The sequence below is a fragment of the Rhinolophus hipposideros genome (genome assembly GCF_964194185.1).
Source record: "Rhinolophus hipposideros genome assembly, chromosome: 10".
Classification (NCBI taxonomy): Eukaryota; Metazoa; Chordata; class Mammalia; order Chiroptera; family Rhinolophidae; genus Rhinolophus; species Rhinolophus hipposideros.
The window spans coordinates 68,967,029-68,987,754 of NC_138056.1; the positions used below are offsets into that span (position 1 = coordinate 68,967,029).

The 20,726-nt window shown below is 32.0% G+C and overlaps 1 protein-coding gene across 1 annotated transcript in view; it reads left to right on the plus strand.

The window, feature by feature from the left end:
* Window positions 1-20,726, plus strand: part of CNTN5 (contactin 5) — a 1,322,225-nt gene that overhangs the window by 1,015,354 nt on the left and 286,145 nt on the right. The window contains exon 10 of the mRNA XM_081062322.1: window positions 14,312-14,493. Within this exon, the coding sequence (XP_080918448.1) occupies window positions 14,312-14,493 (182 nt within the window). The remainder of the gene's footprint in view (window positions 1-14,311; window positions 14,494-20,726) is intronic.

Below are 20,726 nucleotides of genomic sequence, written 5' to 3' on the forward strand. Positions count from 1 at the left end.
AGTAGGCATTCACCACAAACTGACCCTGGGAGGAGGAACCCAAGAAGAGCAGAACAGAATCACTGAGCTGAAAAGATAGCATAGGGATAGCAAAGAGGCTGAGGTGACTGAATTTTACAGGGCCAAATAAATTTATAGGGCAGAATAGCAGAAAGGGGAGCCACCCAGAGAATGACCTCCTGAAATCTGTGCTGGGATTTCATTGAGTATATGACCAAATAGTAAGCTGTGAGTGCACAGAATGAGACTTTACACCCTAAGAAAAACTCCTAGAGAAAGAAAAAAATACTGTATATAGCACAGTCAAAAAAAATTCAAACTCCAAACAACCAGAATGATAAAACCTTATTGAACAAATGGGTCATTTAGTAGAGACTGTAAAAAAGACCAGGCTTTAGAACTACTATTAACCTAGTCCTCAAATAAAGGGTACTCTGAACTCATCCTAACAAACATTACAGGTAAGCCTTACAAGGATTGAGCTGAACTATAAGAAACTCTACTAAATGCCAGAACAAAATTCACCTATTGTTCACTGACAAAGTTCAGGCACCAGACAATGTATAACCTCTAATAAATAAATAAAAAGAAATAATGCTAAAAATGTTGAAGAAGCAAAAAAACAAAAAATGTGAACTATAAACATGAGAAAAATCAGTCAATGAAAACACCTAAAAATATAGATAATACATTAACAAAAAAGTATTTTAAAATAGGTCTTATAAATATGTTCCATTATTTAAAGGAAAATATCAACATAATCAAGAGAGAAATGGAGATTGATTTTAAAATGAAACTTTTAGAATGGAAAAATGTCATACTAATATAAAATAATTACTTTAGTGGATTAACAACAGGATAGACACTGCAGTAAAAAGGATGAATGGAATTGAAGATAGAGCAAGAGAAACTATAGAAACTATAATAGATCTAGAGAAAATATTGAATTGTGCCTATGAGCTCTATGAAACAACAATTAAATTATGTAACACATATGAAAGTTTAGCCCCAGAAGATACAAGTAGGCTAAATAAATAAATAAATAAATAAATAAATAAATAAATAAAAGATTAAGACCAAAATTATCACATTATTGGAAAACATAACTCTACAGATTTCCAAAGCTTAATGAAATGTAAGCAGGATAAACACAAAGAAAAATATATCAAAGCACACCATAATCTAATTGCTGAAAATCAATGATAAAAAGAAAATCTTAATAACATATTAATAACATAATAACATATGCCTAGGGGAATTCTGTTGGCTCAGTTGGTTAGAGCTCAGTGCTCTTAACAACAAAGTTGCCAGTTTGATCCCCACATGGGCCACTGTGAGCTGCGCCCTCCACAACTAGATTGAGACAACTACTTGACTTGGAGCTGATGGGTCCTGGAAAAATACACTTAAAATAAATAAAAAGTTAAAATATATATATATTCTGTCTAAAATCATTTTTATCTGGTGAAAAAATTCTTCAAACATGAAAGAGAAATACATTGTCAAGCAAGAAACCCTGAATAATTTGTTTGTAATAGATAGCACTATAAGGAATATTAACAGTGTAGAGATTACTCAAGTAACTAAAAATAGATCCACCATACAAACTAGCAACTCCACTTCTGGGTATTTATTATCTGAAGAAAATGAAAACACTACCGTGTTTCCCCAAAAATAAGACCTAGTCGGACAATCAGCTCTAATGCATCTTTTTGTAGCAAAAATTAATATAAGACCCAGTTTTATTTTACTATAAGATCATGTATGATATAACATTATAATATAATATAATATAATATAATATAATATAATATAATATAATATAATATAATAGTAATATATACCTGGTCTTACATTAAATTTTGTTCCAAAAGACACATTAGAGCTGATTGTCTGTCTAGGTCTTATTTTCGAGGAAACATGGTAATTTGAAAAGTTATATGCACCCCTATGTTCATTGACGTATTGTTTATAATAGCCAAGATATGGAAGCAACCTAGATGTTTATCAATAGATGAATGGATAAAGACGATGTGGTATATATAAAAAATGAGTTATTACTCAGCCATAAAAAGAACAAAATACTTTCGTTTGCAACAACATGGATGGATCTAGAGGGTATTATGCTAAATGCAATGAGTCAGAGAGAGAGAGAGAGACAAATACCACATGATTTCACTTATATACGGAATTTTAAAAAATCAAAATAAATGAACGAACAAACAAAGACAGACTCATAGAAACAAAGAATAAACTGATGGTTGCCAGAGGGGAGAGAGGTGGAGGGCTGAGTGAGAAATGTGAAAGGAACAGAATTAGTAATAATGTGATAGCTTTGCATGGTGACAGATAGTTACTAGGCTTACTTAGTGTGGTGAGTACATTGTAAGATATATAAATGTCACATCACTATGTTGTACACCTGAAACTAACATAATATTGTACACCAACTATAATTTTAAAAAATGCACATTCTGCTAAAAAGAATCTTTAGTCTGAAGAAAACACTTTGGAAACTCCACATTCCACAAAAGAATAAAGAGCAAGAAAAGTTTTATCTTTCTTTTTTTGAATGTGAATAAATATAAAGTATTTGCTGTTTTTGATTTCTAAAATTTCTAACTTTATTCTTTTTTCTTTAAAGTAAAAAATAATAACAATGTGTTGCAGGGTTTCTAAAGTATATAGAAAAATCTGTATGATAAGATTGACACAAAAAAATATATGAAACAAGAACAGGGAGACATATAAGCATAATATTGTCAGATACATGTTGCAAATCTTAGAACAACCACACACTTATAAATAAAGGGCTATAGGTAATAAACCATTAGAGAACTTTAATGAAATACTGAAGAAAAAATATAGGAAAGTAAATAAGGCAAGGAAAAAAGGCAGAAAAGAAACAAAGAACTGTTAGAATAGATAGAAAAATAGTATTATAACACTAGACCTTAACCCAACCACAGATATATTAAATGTTAATTCACTAAAACACACCAAAAGCAGATGTTGTCAGACTAGATGAAAAAGCAAGACTCTATAATATACCGTCTGCAAGAATCCCACTTTAAATGTAAAAAAATTACACACACATTTGTTAAAAGCAAGTGAATGAAAAAAAGATACACCATGCAAACACTATTCCTGAGAAAGTTTAAGTAACTATGTTAGTATCAGACAAAGTGTACTTCAGCATAAGGAATGTCACGTAAGATAAAGATGGGCACTTCATAATAATAAAAAGGTCAATTTCTCAAGAAGACATTACAAAATCCAAACTGCATAGGTACCCAATAATAGAGCTTTAAAATACATGAAGCAAAATATGATAGTACTTAAAGGAGAAATTGACAAAATCACATAGTTGGAGATTTTAACACTTTTCTCCAGTAATTTATCAATTATAAGAGCAAAAAGACAGAATATCAGTAAAGTGCAGAAGACTTGAACACAATTATTTACCAAATTGACCTAAATGAAACTTAAAGAACATTACACCCACCAACTATAGAATACACAATTTTTAAAAAATCTTCACATGGAACATTCACCAAGCAAGGTAAACCATACAGTGGGCCATAAAGCAAGGGTCACTTATTATAAAAGTATTGACACTTTAGCATGTTCTTGAATACAACAAAACTAAATTATACATAAATAACAAAAAAATACCTGAAAAATCACCAAATATTTAGAAATTCAAAGCACACAATTAAATAACAAAATTGTCGAAGAAATCACAAATGAAATTAGAAAATGTATTGAACTAAAAAATAATGAAAACACAACATGTTTGTGATATAGTTAAAACAGTGGTTAGACATAAATTTATATATTTTAAAAATGGAAAATTTGAAAATCAGTGATCTAAACCTTCATCTTAAAGAATTAAAAAGTCAATCAATTTAAAGCCAAAGGTCATAGAAGGAAAAAAAATAAGTAGCAGAATCAATGAAATTGAATATGGGCAGACAATGGGGAATAAAATGAAATCCAAAGCTTGTTTTTAGAAAACATCAATAAAATTGATAAACATCAAAAAGAAGAGAAAAAATTCATATTTTCAATAACAAGCATGAGGAAGGAAATATCACTACATCTCTATCCTAAATAATTAAAGTGACAGGAAGGGAATGTTTTTAACAACATTTAATTTTATAACTAAACCAAATAAACAAATGCTTTAAAAGGCATAATTTTCATATCTGGCACAAGAAGAACTAGAAAATCTGAATTGTCTTTTATTCTGCTAAGCGAAATATGTGTTGTAAGTCACACAGAAAAAGTGGAGAACCATATGATTTCACTGATATGTGGGATGTAAAACTGAAAGCAATAAAGGAACAAGACAAATAAATAAAGAGATAAAACCTCATAGACACAGACAATAGTTCAGTGGTTACCAGAGGATAAGGGGAGATGGGGGGTGATAGATGAGGGTAAAGGGGATCAAATATGTGGTGATGGAAGGAGAACTGATGCTGGGTGGTGAACACGCAGTGTGATATATAGATGATGTATTACAGAATTGTACACTTGATACCTATGCAACTTTACTAACTATTGTCACCCCGATAAACTTTAGTTAAAAAAAAAAAAAAGAAATCTGAATTGTCCCATATCTATTAATACAATTGAGTTTGTAATTAAAAACATTCCCAATACAGAAACTTAGAACCCAGAGAGCTCACTAATGAATTCGGTCAAACAAGAAATTACACAACATGACCAAGTGGGGTTTACCTCAAAAATGTAAAGTTGGTTTAACTTTTTAAAATTAATTAATGTAATTTGTCACGTAAAAAGAATAAAAGAGAAGACTCTTATATTCATCTTAGTAAATGAGGCATATGACAAAATTCAATATACATAATGAAGAAATTCAATATACATAATGAAATTCTCAACAGTGTAGGCTGGAGGGAAGTTTTCTCATCCAGAAAAAGGACATCTACAAAAAAAACATTATTCAACATACTATGGTAAAAGACTGAAATGTTTTCTTTTTTTATTCCTTTCATCACTTCTATCCAACATTTAATGGGTGCTTAGACAGTAAAATAAAGCATAAAAAGAAATAAAATGTCCTAGAGATGGGAAAGGAAGAAGTAAAACTGTCTTTGCAGATGCCATGAATGTGTATGTAAACTGTCTTAAGGAATCTACGAAAAACTACCAAAATTAATATTTCACAATGAACTAAACAAAATATGCACAAGACCTATACACTGAGAAATCACATAATATTGCTGAGAGAAATGAAAGAATATCTAAATAAATGAGCTAATATAATATTATAAAATTCAATAGTGTTCATATGTCAATTCTCCCCAAATTGGTAAATTATTTCAACATAATTTAGTCAAAATCCCAGGAAGCTTCTATTTTTATAGGTGTTAGCAAGCTACTTCTAAATTTACATTAAAATTCAAAGAATACCCAAAACAATTTGGTAGAAAAAAAACAAATTTAAAGACACACTCACTTGATTTCATGATTTTATACAAAAGTAATAATCAAGAAAGGGAGGAACTGGCATAAGACAGGTTTACAGATTAATGAAACAGAAGAGAGTCCTGAATAAGACCCACACATATAAAGTCAATTACTTGGTTACAAAAATGCCAAGTAACTAATGTGGAAAGTAACATTTTGAATAAGTAGTGTTGTAACATGTGGATATTAATGTTGAATAATATGGAAGAGACTGACAATACAAGTATTTTCAACAATGTAGAGCAGATGGAAATTTCATACATGGCTGTTGGAGGTGTAAAATTATGTAATTAACAATGGAAAATAATCTGCCAGTGTCTTGTACAGTTAAACATTTACCTCACCTATATGGGTTATTTTACTTCTACTTACCCAAGAGAAATAAAAATACATGTCCACAAAAAACTTGTACATGAATGTACAACAGCAATTCTATTCATAGTAACTTAAAACTGAAAATAAACCACGTGTTCAACAGTCAACAGGTGACTGGATAAAGTTTGGCTTAACCATGTATTAGAATACAACTCAACAATTAAAAGGAATGAACTATTGATAACTCACAACATAGATGAATCTCATAATCTGAAAGAAAGAAGCCAGACTCAAGGAGGACAAACTGTCTGATTCAATTAACAGTCTAAAAAGAAAAAAGTAATCTCAAAAAATATTTATTTTAAAATATCACTGTAAAGGGGAAAGGTGAAGGGATTCGGAAGCAGCTGGTAACCACAAGATGGCCTCAGGGTTTTTGAAAATTAATTTGGGGAACGTATTCAATAATGTTGTAAAGATTTTGTTGGGTATCCGATGGACATGCGTCCTATTTGGGAGACCACCTCAGGGATACTGTGGACACCTGATCATGGCGTTGTACACCAGAAGCTAAACATTAATGAATGCCAACTATAATTTTATATATATAATGTGATGGCTCAGTGCGAGGTCGGAGGGATAGTGGATGGGGGAGGGGGGTTCACAGTGTGAGGGATATATATGATGAACGTCTAAGTATTACCTTGTTTTGTGCACCTGAAACTAATAAAATAAAAAATAAAAAAATATATCACTGTAGAAATCTAGTACATTATTCCTTGTGGACATGCATAAGAGTTCCTCTAAGTATAATTTGTGATTCCATTCCATTACATTAATGATCTTCCAGATTATACAGTATGTGATTATTCTCATTTGTAAATTGATTCCAGTAGTTTTCCAAACTAGCTGTGTTCATATAAAACCCCACCATCAGTGTATAAGTCAGTCTTATTGACCGACTTCCATGCCTATAATTAATTGGTATTTTTAAGTTTCTCATAGCACCACATTCTGACAATTTTTAAAGCATGAAATGGAATGTCTTTGTGGCCTACATTTGCATTTACCCTGATTATTAATGATACTGTATGTGTTTTCATATGTTTTTTGATCATTTGTGTTTCCTCTTCTGTTCTTTGCTCACTTTTATTAGTTGTTTTTCTTACAGATTTATAGGAGTTCTTTATCTAATTTATTCGTCTTTGCAGTTATTTGTGTGACACGTGACTTCTCCCAAGTTGTGGCTTGACCTTATCTTATATCTTTTAATGAAAAGAAATTGTTAATATTAATGCAGTATGTATCAATGATAAATTATGGATAGCAATATCTTACATCTTATTTGAAAAATGATCCTTCAACACAACATGGACATGAAAACATTTTCCTATATGTTTTTCTACAAGAGTTTCCATTGGCATCAGCATCTATTCAGCAGACCAGAGAAAAGTAAAAATGGAGTATCATGTGGAAGGTTTAGTACCTGGATGATGTTTGATACATCATTCTTTCCATATTCTACCTATGGAATCACATGCCCCTACCTAAAGGATACTGGAAAATGAGGTCTAATTATGCACCCAGGAAGAAAGGGAAATGTGACTTTTGAACACTTAGCCAGTTTGTTCTGAAATGCTTCCCACATATTGGATGCATTCATTCCTTCCTCAAGGAAGACAAACCAAATTCCATCCAGTCTCTGCATATACTCAAATCCCAGATTTTCATATCTCCATTAGGTTCAGATATGGGCCCTCCTGATTCTATAACATATGAACTTAAAAGATAAATTATGTGGCCTAACAGAAAGGTGAAACAGGAATTAATTATCCACAGGAAAAAAACAAATATTCCATTCAGAAAAGAAAAGACTAGGAAACCCAAACCAGTCACTGGTCCATCACAAACATGAAATTCTTCAGCGTGAGCATTCATTGTAAAATCTGGCTCTCCTGTGTGTGGGGAAGGGTCAGGGCCTTCTTCATTAGATAGGTTACACAGAAAAGGATGTGGATATAGACAGTGATGGAGAATTGAAGCCATTTTTGCAATTTATCTGCTATGCGACTAAGATCCCATGTTTTGTAGTCTTTCTGTTCTTATTAATTCTGCTGAAAATCCAATTAGTATTTTTGAGCTCATCTTTTTTTTTCTGATACTTTGATCATGAAGCTAGTGACAATCCACACACTGTTTTAACATTGTATCTTGTAACTCTGTCACTAGGCTCTATAAATATTTGGATTATCTTTCCAAGTTATCAAACGTGAATTTTGCCACTGCATAACAGGGTCCTCATCTTCTCATTCTTCGGTATCAGATCTTCGCCCTTTCTCACCCAACTGTTTCAAATAATTATGTCTTACTATGGCAGTTATCTATTTCTATATATCAATTTCTATGCTACTAAAATGATGCTAGCAGGAATAACAAATTAACCTTCAACTACCCGGATCTTAGCAAGACACATATGTCTGTTTCATTCAAGCAGTATCGAAAAAGTGTTATTTTTGTCATTGACGAGGTAGTCATTTAACACTTTCCTCAAAATGGTCATTTACAGACCCAGACTCTGCTATCTCCGCCCCCACCCCCACCCCCCCACACACACCCGACTTCCAAAGTTGCTCTGGGCATTGACATGAAGCTAGCCAATACAGACAGAGTGGAAGAGCCGCAGGTGTTTTAGGGTCAATTTCACTACATCTCATGGCCAGAAATCAGCATCATGGTCATGACTATTTGCATGTAAAATAAGAAAATGCATGACCAGGAGAAAAAAAAAAGTGCATTTTGAGAAGTGCTGAGCCTCCTAGTCTTTGCTATCCCCTCCATTTGTTTGAAAAATTATCCTTATTCTACTCTTTTAATGGTTACCCTATTAATTTTAGCATGCATACTTAAAGTCTAATGTTCATCAATATCTTAACTATCCTCTCTCAAAACTAAAGAACTTTGGGACATATTAACTCTGTTCACTCCTTCTATTTAATTATGTGTTCTTTTTGATCGGTATTTTAGTTCTGTCCCTTTTTATATGTCCATGTTGTTGTTGTTGTTGTCGCTGCTGTTGCTGTTAGTATAGTAGTATAGTTTTGTTTCTTTGTTTGTTTGTTTTTGTACCATTCTTTTTACATGTTAATCTTTCTTTCTGGAGTCACTTTCCTTTTTTCCTGAAATTTATATATCCTACAGTTATAGCCTGATGGTGATTAACTTGTTCAGTTTTTGTAGATTTGATATCTTAATTTCCTTTTCACTTCTAAAAGACAACTTACTATGTACAAAATTCTATCTTTATAGTTTTGTTTTGTTTTTTTCTCTTTAAGCACATTGGATATAACTAACTATTCCAACATCTTCTGTTCCCATTGTTGCTGTTAGAAAGCCAGTGAACATTGAAATTATTGTTCTTTTATAGATGACCTATTTTCCCTTTCTGGCTACTCCTAATATATGGCATTGGTGTTCTGTGGTCATTGTCATGCTTAGTATATACAGATGCTTCTTGACTTCCACAGGGGTTATGTCCCAATAACCCATTTTAAGTTGAAAATATCATAAGATGAAATTCTTATGATACCAAACATCATAACTTAGCTTACCCTACATGCTCAGAACACAATATCCTAAAAGCACTGCCCACACAGTACACTGTAGAACAAGAGTTATTTACCCCGGTGATCTTGTGCTTAACTGGGAGTAGCAGCTCACTGCTGCTGCCCAACATAACGAGAGAGTATGATATTGCATATTGCTAGCCTGGGAAAAGATCAAAACTTGAAGTATGGTTTCCACTGAATGTGTTTTGTTTTTGCATCACTTTAAAGTCAGAAAATCATTGTAAGTCAAACCATCATAAGTCGGGGATCTCTGTATTGGGTTTCCTGTATTAGAGGATTCATACTCTTCATTATTTTGGGAAATTTTTATGCCATTTTCTCTTATGATATTATGTAATCTCCTCTACCTCTAGTCTCAGTGTCTCACTTTTTTTCCTCTCTCTTACTTTCTCCGGATGGTGCTTTGTTCTGAATAAGGAACTGTATCCGCTTGCAGAAAATATTTTCTTCAACTGTGTCTAATTTGATGTTTAACCCATCCATTAAGTTTTATATTTATATTTTTATATTTTTAATTGTTAATTTCTATTCTATATTTTAATCTGCATACTTTCATAGCCATATCTTCTTTAGTCATTTTTTAATCCATGATCATTTTTATTCCAAAGTTTATTTCTATTAACATTATTAATATGAAATTATGTATTTTCTGTATTTCATAATTCCAAAATGGCTGAATTAGAATAATTATTACCAATTGGAACAACAAAATTAAAAACTTAAATTTCACCATTAAAAGACAAAAATTTGAAGATTGAGTCAAAAGTAAAATCTATTTACCATTTAGAGGAATCAGTTCAAAACAAAGTGACATACCACAAAAAAAAGAAAAAAAAGAAAGAAAGAATGAATCAGAGGATAAATAGGATAAAATATTATTTAAAGTAAAACAAATCACTAAATTAGAAAGACGATCATTTTATTTTGATAAAGGTTAATACTCTAAAACTGTGTTGACTTTTTGTTTTAGTTAAAGTTTATTGGGGTGACAATTGTTAGTAAAGTCACACAAAATATAGATGATGTATTACAGAAGTGTATTGACTTTTATGAATATTTATTTGCAGAGAAAAAGTTAACCAAAATACAAAATAAAATTGTTTGAAATGCAAGAAGATACTAGTAGTAATGGTAATAGTGGAAAATGTAACATACTTCTCTCAGTCTAACAGATCAACTAAAATAAAAACGAAAAAGGACATAGAGCAGTAATTTTCTACTATACTCTGTGGAGGAATAAGCAGGTAAACTCCAGATCCCTCATTCTTAGTTGAAGCAGACTAGCTTTGCTTATAACTGTTTTTTTTTCAAGTGTACAAATATTCCATATGAGATGTGATTTGATAAAAGTTGAATGGCTTTAAAATTATGAAAAATATTAAAATAATATTTTAATTGCCTAATTAACAAAAACTATGTAAAAGCTAATTTTTAAACTTTTGTCAGAAATAAAATATACCCTTTTCCAATAGATATGTAATTTTCACAAAAATTGATCCTATATTTACCTGTAAAGATTGATTCAACAAGCTCCAAAAAGCAGAAACTAAGCAAGTGTATATCTCTACATATAAAAATATATGGCATGTACCTACATCTGATAGAAGAGGAAAGTACAGTATTATATGCTTTTATTATTAACCATAAATAATTACTATATTGATCATTCAGTTCAAAAAGTTCGAGTACAATATAAGTATGCTGATCAAGAAAGTAGGTGAGTGAATAAAAAAAGAGACTCATTGATAAAACAAAAAACAATAATACTCAAAATGCTCAAAGACAAATAAAAAAGACAATTCTCTGACAAAACTAATGATTTAAAAATCATTATAGCTAACAATCATTGAGTACTCACTATTCACTATGTATTTTGCTAAGTAATTTACAAGAATTTAGTTCACTTAATCCTCAAAACAATATTATGCAAATCATCCACTCGTTTATTTCATAAACATTTATTAAGTACTAACTATATGCCCAGCACTCTATGAGACACTGTGTACATACTGTTGAACAAGAGAAATGATGCCGCTGCCCTAAAGATATTTGCATTTTTAAGGAACTGATAAATATCTCCATTAAACAAAATTCATAGAAGTTAGATAACTTTCCTAAGGACACATCTTTGTGTCAGAATTGTGTTTGAATCTAAATTGTACTCCCTGAAGGCCTATGCTCCTAACCAAGATGTAATACCATAAAAAGGGGAAAATAGATTTAAACAGTTACTATTCATATAACTTGAAATAATTACTATTTATATAACTTACTTCTGAAACATAGAAATTATGGATGAAATAGTTGATTTTCTAGGGAAACATGAATTGCCAAAGTCGACACCAGCAGATGTTTTAAATATAAAACAATTGAAGAAAAAATGGAAGAAATTTAAAACATTGTAAAAAAAAAAAAAAAACTAACTCAATTGATGGTGGCAGACCCAGGTGACTTTTTGTTACAGTCTAATCAGTATTCTAAGGAACAAATAATCTACTGCTTAAGCTATCACAATAGAGGATGGAAATATTCTGACGTGTTTACCAACCTATCATCCATCACTGTGATACCTAACCTGTCAAAGCTAGTTTGTAAATAAACCAACCATCAAATCCCTAACAATATGCACACACACAAACCAACAAACCTAATAAGCTACAGACACTCATCTTTGATTAGATATCCACAATCCCTAAATTAAAAAAAAAAATCACCAATCAATTTCATACATATTAGAAGAACGATATGTCATGCCAACCTATGGGTTATTCCAAAATTCTAGGTTCTGTCTTCCTGGATATTAGCTATAGGTATGTCCCGACACAAACAAGCAAAAACTATCAACTGTGATCTAGCAATTTCAATTCTATGTTTTATTTCAAAGAATAAATCAGAAATGTGGTAAAAAAAATACTGAAGTTATTTATTATAGCATTGGTTATAATAGAGAATATTGCAATTGTTTCTATAAAGAAAATTAGTGGAAAAATATCCTACCCTTAGCAATTATAATCTATGGTAGCATGTTACAAGAGATGTGAGTAGTATATACAAAGCACTTTGTTATTTAAAAAGAAAGAAAAAAAAATCCCAGCAGATTACATAAATAATGAAAGACTTTGCTGAAGAGGAGGCATTTAGGACAGGTCTCAAAGGATTAGCAGGATTTTAACAGATATGATTAGAAATACACAGATGTCTTTCTGGGTCATCAGCTATAGAAGGAAGTAGTGAGAAATCAAACTGAAAAAGTAGACTCAGTCCAGACCATAAAGTGCATTAAATATAGATAGCAATAAATAAATCAGTGGAACAGAACTAAAAAGACTGAAACAGATTCAGCTATGTGAGAACCAATTATACAACAAAGACAACATTGCAAATATTGTGGGGAAAGTACTTTTAGTTTTAATCATGCTGAAACAGTTGCATTTCTCATCTTACACCAAAAATATAAATACAGTCCTGATGGATTAAAGATCCAACTGTTTAAAAATAATAAAAATACTACTAAGAAATACTGCAGATAATGTGGACATAAACTTGGGCTTATGAATAATTTTATAAACAAACAAATATTCAGAAATCATGAGGGAAACTGCAGATATGTTTGTTTCTCCCAAAAATGTTTATAAAATTATATTGCAGCTGCTGTCCTAAACTAACAATACACTGAGGAAGAATTTTTCTGAGGAACAAAGTCTTAATGGTTCTAACAAACAAAGAACTCTAAGAAATTAATTTAAAGAATGCAAACAGGCTAATAAAATGAAAATAAATTAAAAAAACAACATAAACGAACATTTCAGAAAAGCAGATGAAAATGGACAATAAATTATGAAATGATGTTCAACCGTCTTAGAGTTCAGAGGAATATTAATTAAAGTGGCAAATGCCATTTTTTTACCTTTGAATACTGACAAATATTAGACAGATTAATCACATAAAATGGTAACAAAGATATGGGGAAATAGTCTCATATATTACTGATAGATGTGGAAACTGCCACTATATTATTGAAAAACAATCTGGCAGTAGTTATTAAAATGAAAAATGTACATGCCCTTTGATCCATCAATTCCACTTTTGTTAATGTCTGCTGCAGAAAATAAAAGCAAAGAATATGATATGTGTGCAATGTTGTTTATAACAGAACTGTTTCAAAGTAGAAAAACAAACACACAAATAAAACGGACTATGCTGAATGTCTAACTATGGGGGGATGGTTTATTAAATTCCAATACATCTATACAATGGAATAATATCTAGCTACTAATTAGAGTGTCATGAGTTGATCTTGGATTTGATCTTTTAATAATAATAATAAACATCAAGTATATGACTTACAGTTTTTAAATAAAACAAAAATAACTCTTCATATATATGATATATATATGTATATCATAGTGATAAGGTGAGAGATTACAGGTAAAATGTATTTGTTGTTGCAGCAAGAAGATATTTACAAGGGTGGGGGCAAAAAGAGTTCTTAATTCACTTAGTTCATGACACTTTTGTTTGATTCCTTGCAATAAGCACTTGTTACCTTTGTTATTTCACCAAATTACTTTTAGTGTTTAAACAATCTTACAAAGTTTTTAAAAGTAAAATCTAATGTATTAAAATGTATAAAATTTTGTCTTTCAATTGCTTTCCTAAAATATGAAGCAAAAGAAAACTATCTTCCTTATAATCTAACTACTTATCAGACAATCCACATGGAAAGCGAAGTATATCTACCAGCACATGGTCCTTAATTATGATTACACTTTATTGCACTCAGCCTATTAAGTCTTACATTACCAGATAACAGAATCTGTTAATAATAATAGTGGAAAGTATGCTAACGATGTTTTTGCTTCTTATTATAGCCCAGTTCCAACAATCACATGGATGAAGGTCAGTGGTTATATTCCTGGTAAGGCACGTCTGCGGAAATCTCAGGCAGTGCTGGAAATACCCAACGTGCAGCTGGATGACGCAGGCATATATGAATGCAGAGCTGAAAACTCACGTGGAAAAAATTCCTTTCGTGGACAATTACAAGTATACAGTAAGTGTTCTTAGCAAAGTATGATGCTATAGTCCCAAGAGTCAAACTGAAAATGCAAATTACTTTGAACTTAATATTGTATTTTAGGCACATAAAAACCAAATTATAATTTATAATCATACTTCTTGGTATGGTAAAGCTTCATGCAAAATTACACAGAGAAATGTTTTAAATTAAAAATGAATGGGAAATTATCATGTTCTTTGTACATCATAAAGAGTTGATGTTTGTAAAAATGAGGTCTTTTCCTGGCACCAAAGCCAACCTCTGGATAAGTTACAAATCTTGTAAACTTTATTAACTTATTCTTGCCCTTGGCCTAAATCAGAAGTCACAATCTATTGCCCATGAACAAATTCCTGCTCAAATGTCTTTTTTTCTTTCTTTCTTATAAATCAAGTCTTATTGGAACACAGCTACATTCATTTGTTTACATATTGTCTATGTCAGTTTTTGCACTGCCATGGCGGAATTAAGTAGTTGTGACAGAGACCAGATAACGCCAAGTGTAAAAATATTTGGTATCTGATCCTTTACAAAAAAACTTCGCTGACCCCTGTCTTAAATTCATACATTTGTATGATAAATAGCCTCTATAGCCTGTAAGTGTTTATATCGTCCACAAAGGCCAAAAAGCCAACCAGGTTGCATGTAAGAATTGGGAAAACCGACTTCAAAAACATCTACAATCTCTTCTTTACGTCTAAGGATCACAAATTGTATCTATTTTTCATACTTGCTGTTATAATATGCTTTATACATAATGGATAAGTGATATTATTCCTATGAGGAGGACACTAAAAAAGAGAGGAATAAAATAATCTAAAGCATTGATATACGTGTAAGCCAATACAGATGTTTTCAATAGGAAAGTATCCAAATTGCATATTCAGCTGAATCTGCCAAGCATCTCTGACTGTTACTGTATCTCCAGACAAGTTATCCTAAAAAGCTTAATGTTCTACACAGGGACTCTTAAAGAGTATTTTGAAACATTAATATCTGAATTCAATCTTTTTCTTTCCTTATCTCTAGCAACACCTTTAGGAATTCAATACTCCAACAAAATTGAACATTTGATTCATTCATTCACTGACTTAATTAATGTTTATTAACTGCCTATTACTGCTCTGTATGCTAGTAATAGAACTTTGAAGAAACTCCTGATCCATTAGATTAGATGAAAAGCAAACCCTACATTAGACTAGACCAGGCTATCTGCTGTGATAGAGACATGTGCAGAGGATTATGGGAGCACAGCCTACTGCATTCTCCTGGGATGATTTAGGGAAAGCTTTCCAGAGGATTTGTACCTTAAAGGCTAAACAAGTGAAAGTGTCCTGAGAAAAGAGACATAAAGTATTTTAGAAGTTTGTAAGATTGAAACACCAGAACTGGTTTGGTTATTTGTAGGCAATGGATATTGTATTTGGATGAAATCCTCAAGGCAAACTGTTCACAATTACTTACATCGTTAACTCCCCAGCCATAGGAAAAAACAAGTGTTACTTCTGCATCCCAGTGAACAATGATTAACATTTAAATGCATTATGTCAACTTATCTTCACAGCAGCAGTGTGAGATATTACCAGTTCCTCTATACAGGTAAAAATCTGACACTGAAAGACAAGAGTTAAACCAGTATTTGGCTACTCAAAACCACACACACACACACACACACACACACACACACACAGACACACACACACACACACACAGCGCCTGTTATTCTCAAGGCTATTTGGGAAAAGTCCCAACTCTTTCTGAGTTGTGAAGAATGGCCCACACCTAAATAAGAATTAGATTTACAGTCTGGAACAGAAGCACCCTGTGGCACTATTCTACTTGTCCTCCTCCCCACCAGGCTCCTTGAGTCATTGGCAATAGCAATTATTGTCAGAAAAAGGAGAATGTTTGCACTCGATATTACTGATTTACCTTCTGGTGAGAGGATATGCTACTAGGATAATCCTGTGGGTTCTCCTTGTTACGCACAAGTAGATGTACACTGGAGGCCAGCCGGATAAGGGTAAACCTGTCCAGAGCATGCATCATGCTGTTGAGTAGAAAAGAAAACGGGTCCAGCCACTACTTTGGCACATATTTCTGACCATTTGGGAAGGTATCTTAGAAGAAGGTGGTCCATATTTAGGGTGGTTTCCTGCCCTGCTTCTGATTTGCCCTGGAGAGCCCTAGTTTACATCTATTGCATGGAGACAGTTACGCACGAACAGTGCCCTATCTCACTTCCAGAAGTATTTTGATTATTACATATTCACCCAACTCTTGTACTTTACTTATTTTTTTATTTATTAAATTTATTGGAGTGACATTGGTTAGTAAAATTATGTAGGTTTCAAGTGTACAGTTCTGTATTACATCATCTATAAATCCCATTGTGTGTTCACCACCCAGAGTCAGTTCTCCTTCCATCACCATATATTTGACCCCCTTGAACCTCTTCTTTTAAAATTGTTCTGTTTGACATGGAGGCTTTTCTCCTCACCCATCAAGTTTTGTAAAATGTAGAAAAAATCTTAGCTAACATTTCCACCTGACTGGCAGTAGATACAGAGAGCATGATGCATAAATGTTCCATTGTATCTATGGTTCGTAATTATAATCTTCTCCTCTCAGAATTCATTTCTGTTGGAAACTGTGTCACCTGAGCTTCATGTGTTGGAAGAAGTAGAGGCTGACACCTTTTATCTAAATCATCAATATTCCCAGAGTACTGAAAACACAGAGTTGTTCCGTAGCTCACTTTCTTTTAGAAAGTATAACTATGGGAATGTGTTACATGTTCAGTTGTGAGACGCAAAAGATAACCAAGGTTCTAAGGCAACCTTTCTAGTCTCATTTTCTTCTCAAATCATTGCAAATGAGTACTAATATAGGTGTTAGGCATAAATTTATGCCATATACTTTATTGTTTATAACTCAGAATTTGTATAATTAAACATACAACAAATGATACAACATAAGTAAATGTGTTCATAGTAGGTAAGTAAAAATTAAGGTAAACTTACGTGTTGAATATAATAAAGTTTTTTAAATAATACTCATAAAGAGAACAAATAAACTAGCAAAACAATTAAAACAAAATTGTGGTAATGATTTGAACCTTAAAATAAATTGCAACCTTATTCTATTGAATATGACTTTTGTTTATACTATAGAGTAGTTTTATGGGTGAAAACATTTCTTTGATTATTTCTGTCCCTTCTAGTTTCTGATGATTAATCAAAAAGATCTTGTTTTAACTAGTCATACAAAATTTTTAGTCTTTGTATTTCCAATACAAGTTGAATTTTGCTAGGTAAAGTTCTCAATCAAAATGAAAAGAAAGAAGGGACGAATGAGAAAAGAAAAGAAAGAAGGAGGGAAGGAGGGAAGGAGGCAGGCAGGCAGGAAGGAAAATCACAGAGTTTTAAGCAGCTTTATATGCATATCAGTAGCTCTCATGATGGGAGGCATTTTGTGTACTGAAAAATCTTATTATATAACTAAAGATGTGCGATCTTTGAGTTGAAATACATGTCATGTACCCCACTAACTAGTAATTTGTCACCCTGTAGAACAAGGACACTGAATAGCTACTATTTAGAAATATATAATATCAGTATTAATTTTACCTGTAACCAAGATTCTTAAAAGAAAATTACATTGCTTTGTACTAAATATCCAACAAGGTTTTTATTTTCGGTACAGTGTAGTGTTGTAGTTGGTTGAGAGGGGTTATTGTTGTTGTTTCTTTGGTTTTGGTAAAATCTCTGGGCAATATCCTCACAAATTTTTTTAATGGTTTGCAGCGTCTGCAATTTGATTACACATAAGCTCCTTCAAGACAAAGACTATTTTTTGTTTTGTTATTATTCCTATTTTCCAGCACTAAGCATTATACACAGTGTGGATACTTTTTATTACAAATCTATGCTTATTATACAGATTAATACTTAGATATGTACACTATTCTTCAAGGTACACTGTAAAGAATAGATGAAAGTCAGACTAAAGAACTAATGAAGGAAACAAATTGTTGCCAAGAGCTTATGTTTTAGATACTATTGCACAACTAACTACTTTATGTAACATTAACCCAAAATAACCCTTAGCAATTAGTATTTCTGCTTCACAGATTGGGAAACTAAGGCCTAGAAAGGTTAAGGAGCTTTTTACTGAAGGTCCAATTAATAATAAGCAGTAGAACCAGATTCCAACTTAGAACTAGCAATGGCACCAAAAATCAAACCCCAACTAGGATGCTACCTCTCCGTGAAATACTGAGGACCTGAGCTAAGGCCTGGGATGAGAAAGGGATGGAGAGTAATTAATTCCCATTTACTCATCTGTTATTAATGTTAGAGAAAACTTTTTGATACATTAAATCCTCGTCATTAGTTTTCACTCTCTATTTTTATTTTCTTCCAAATTGTGCTTTTCTATATAGTAGGCATGATTTTTAAAGATGTTTTACCTGTTAAAATACATTAAATATTTACCATAAAAAATAATGTAAAATTGTAGATTTCTGATTAATAATTTAATCCATAAAAAAAATATTTTCAACCCTGTATCTTGGGAGAAAATTTCTCACCTTGAGTTCAATTCTTATGAAAATGATATCATATATATTCATAGTTGATAGAAAATAAAGTTCAAGTTATTGCATGGGAAATGGATTGAGGGGGGAATGTGACCAATGTTTTTTATACTCAATCATCATCGTAGCCCATTGAAATAGGAATTACCATCTACAGCTTACAGATGAGACTCATTAAAGTTAAACAACTTGTTCCTGATTACATATTAGAGCAAGGGCATGGTAGCACTGGGATTTGAACCTACATTTACCCCCAACTTTGTAATCTTTCCAATATACCTCGTTACCTCTCACTGGGCCACAACTGAGAATCTGAATATTGAATATTGTCTATGGAGATAAAATATGTTCATTCTTCAGCACTTAAGAGTATAGGAGCAATGAAGGAGGCCAATAACAATTAGCATTTATCAACAGATTCTCAAAATTTCTAATGACAAGAGAAAAGAAACAAGATTTCCTTTATGCACATCTGCTTGCTGTTTTAAAAACTGTAACCTGGAGACTGATCTGAAGCTTCAATGTATTACATAAGTAGTTGCAAATATACGGTCCATCTGGTGAGAGTATTAACAGCTTCTGGGTTTAAGGTGCCATATGGTTCTTAAATTCTTCATACCCTAAAATAGGTGGCCTGATAAAAGCTAGACGAAAGAAATCACTGGCTTAAAAAAAATATATCTGGGGTCAGTGTAACAGGCCATTTTTATTTGTGGAATTGTTGGTAGACTGAATTTGAATATTTTAATTGTAATTCTGTCTCCTCCATTAAATTTTGAGCTGACAGCAAATGGACATTGTAACATATTTATTTTTGCATTCTCAGTGCTGAGCATTGTGCCAATAGTGATATCCCATAAATACTTGAAGAAGAAAGGAAAGCAGGAATTATTTATTTTTAAATTCATTGATCATTTGTTGATTCCTATGACAAATTCATTTTGGAATCAGGACTTCAAGTAGGCCAATTTTGTAGAGTAATCCAAAATATGTTCGAAGAAACGTTATTTTGATGTCTAGTATTTTTTTTCTTTTCCATATAACACATTCAGTTTTTAATTTAATAGATTTTTCTTTCCTAATTTTTCATTTTAGTAACTTTTAAAGATTTTCTCTTCTTTTTAACTCCTATGAGGTTCATATACCAGTACTAGCTGTAGTACATACCAGATACAACTAGCCAATATCCTGTAATCAACAATTATATGTGAGTCAGTACTGTGTCTAAAGTAAATATACCGTGTTCCCCGGAAAATAAGAATTAGTCCGACAATCAGCTCTAATGTGTCTTTTGGAGCAAAACATTAATATAAGAACCGGTCTTATATAAGATCTGGTCTTATAGTAAAATCATATATATATCATATATATCAACTCTGTACTTGATGATCTCCCTGTCTAGCGAGGGTGTCAAACAGTAACTAAAAAATTCCTAACAGTTTAAGTCAGCAACAGAAGAGGGATAAGAAGCTATTATGTGATTATTTTCCAAGTGAATAAGAACTATAGGTGTCCAGAGAAGGTGCAGATGACTCCCCTTTACGGTTAAGATTCATAAACCTTATATAACTTAGATTAAATTTTGAATTATGAGTGGAATTAAAAGAGACAGAGAAGTGGAGCATTCCAT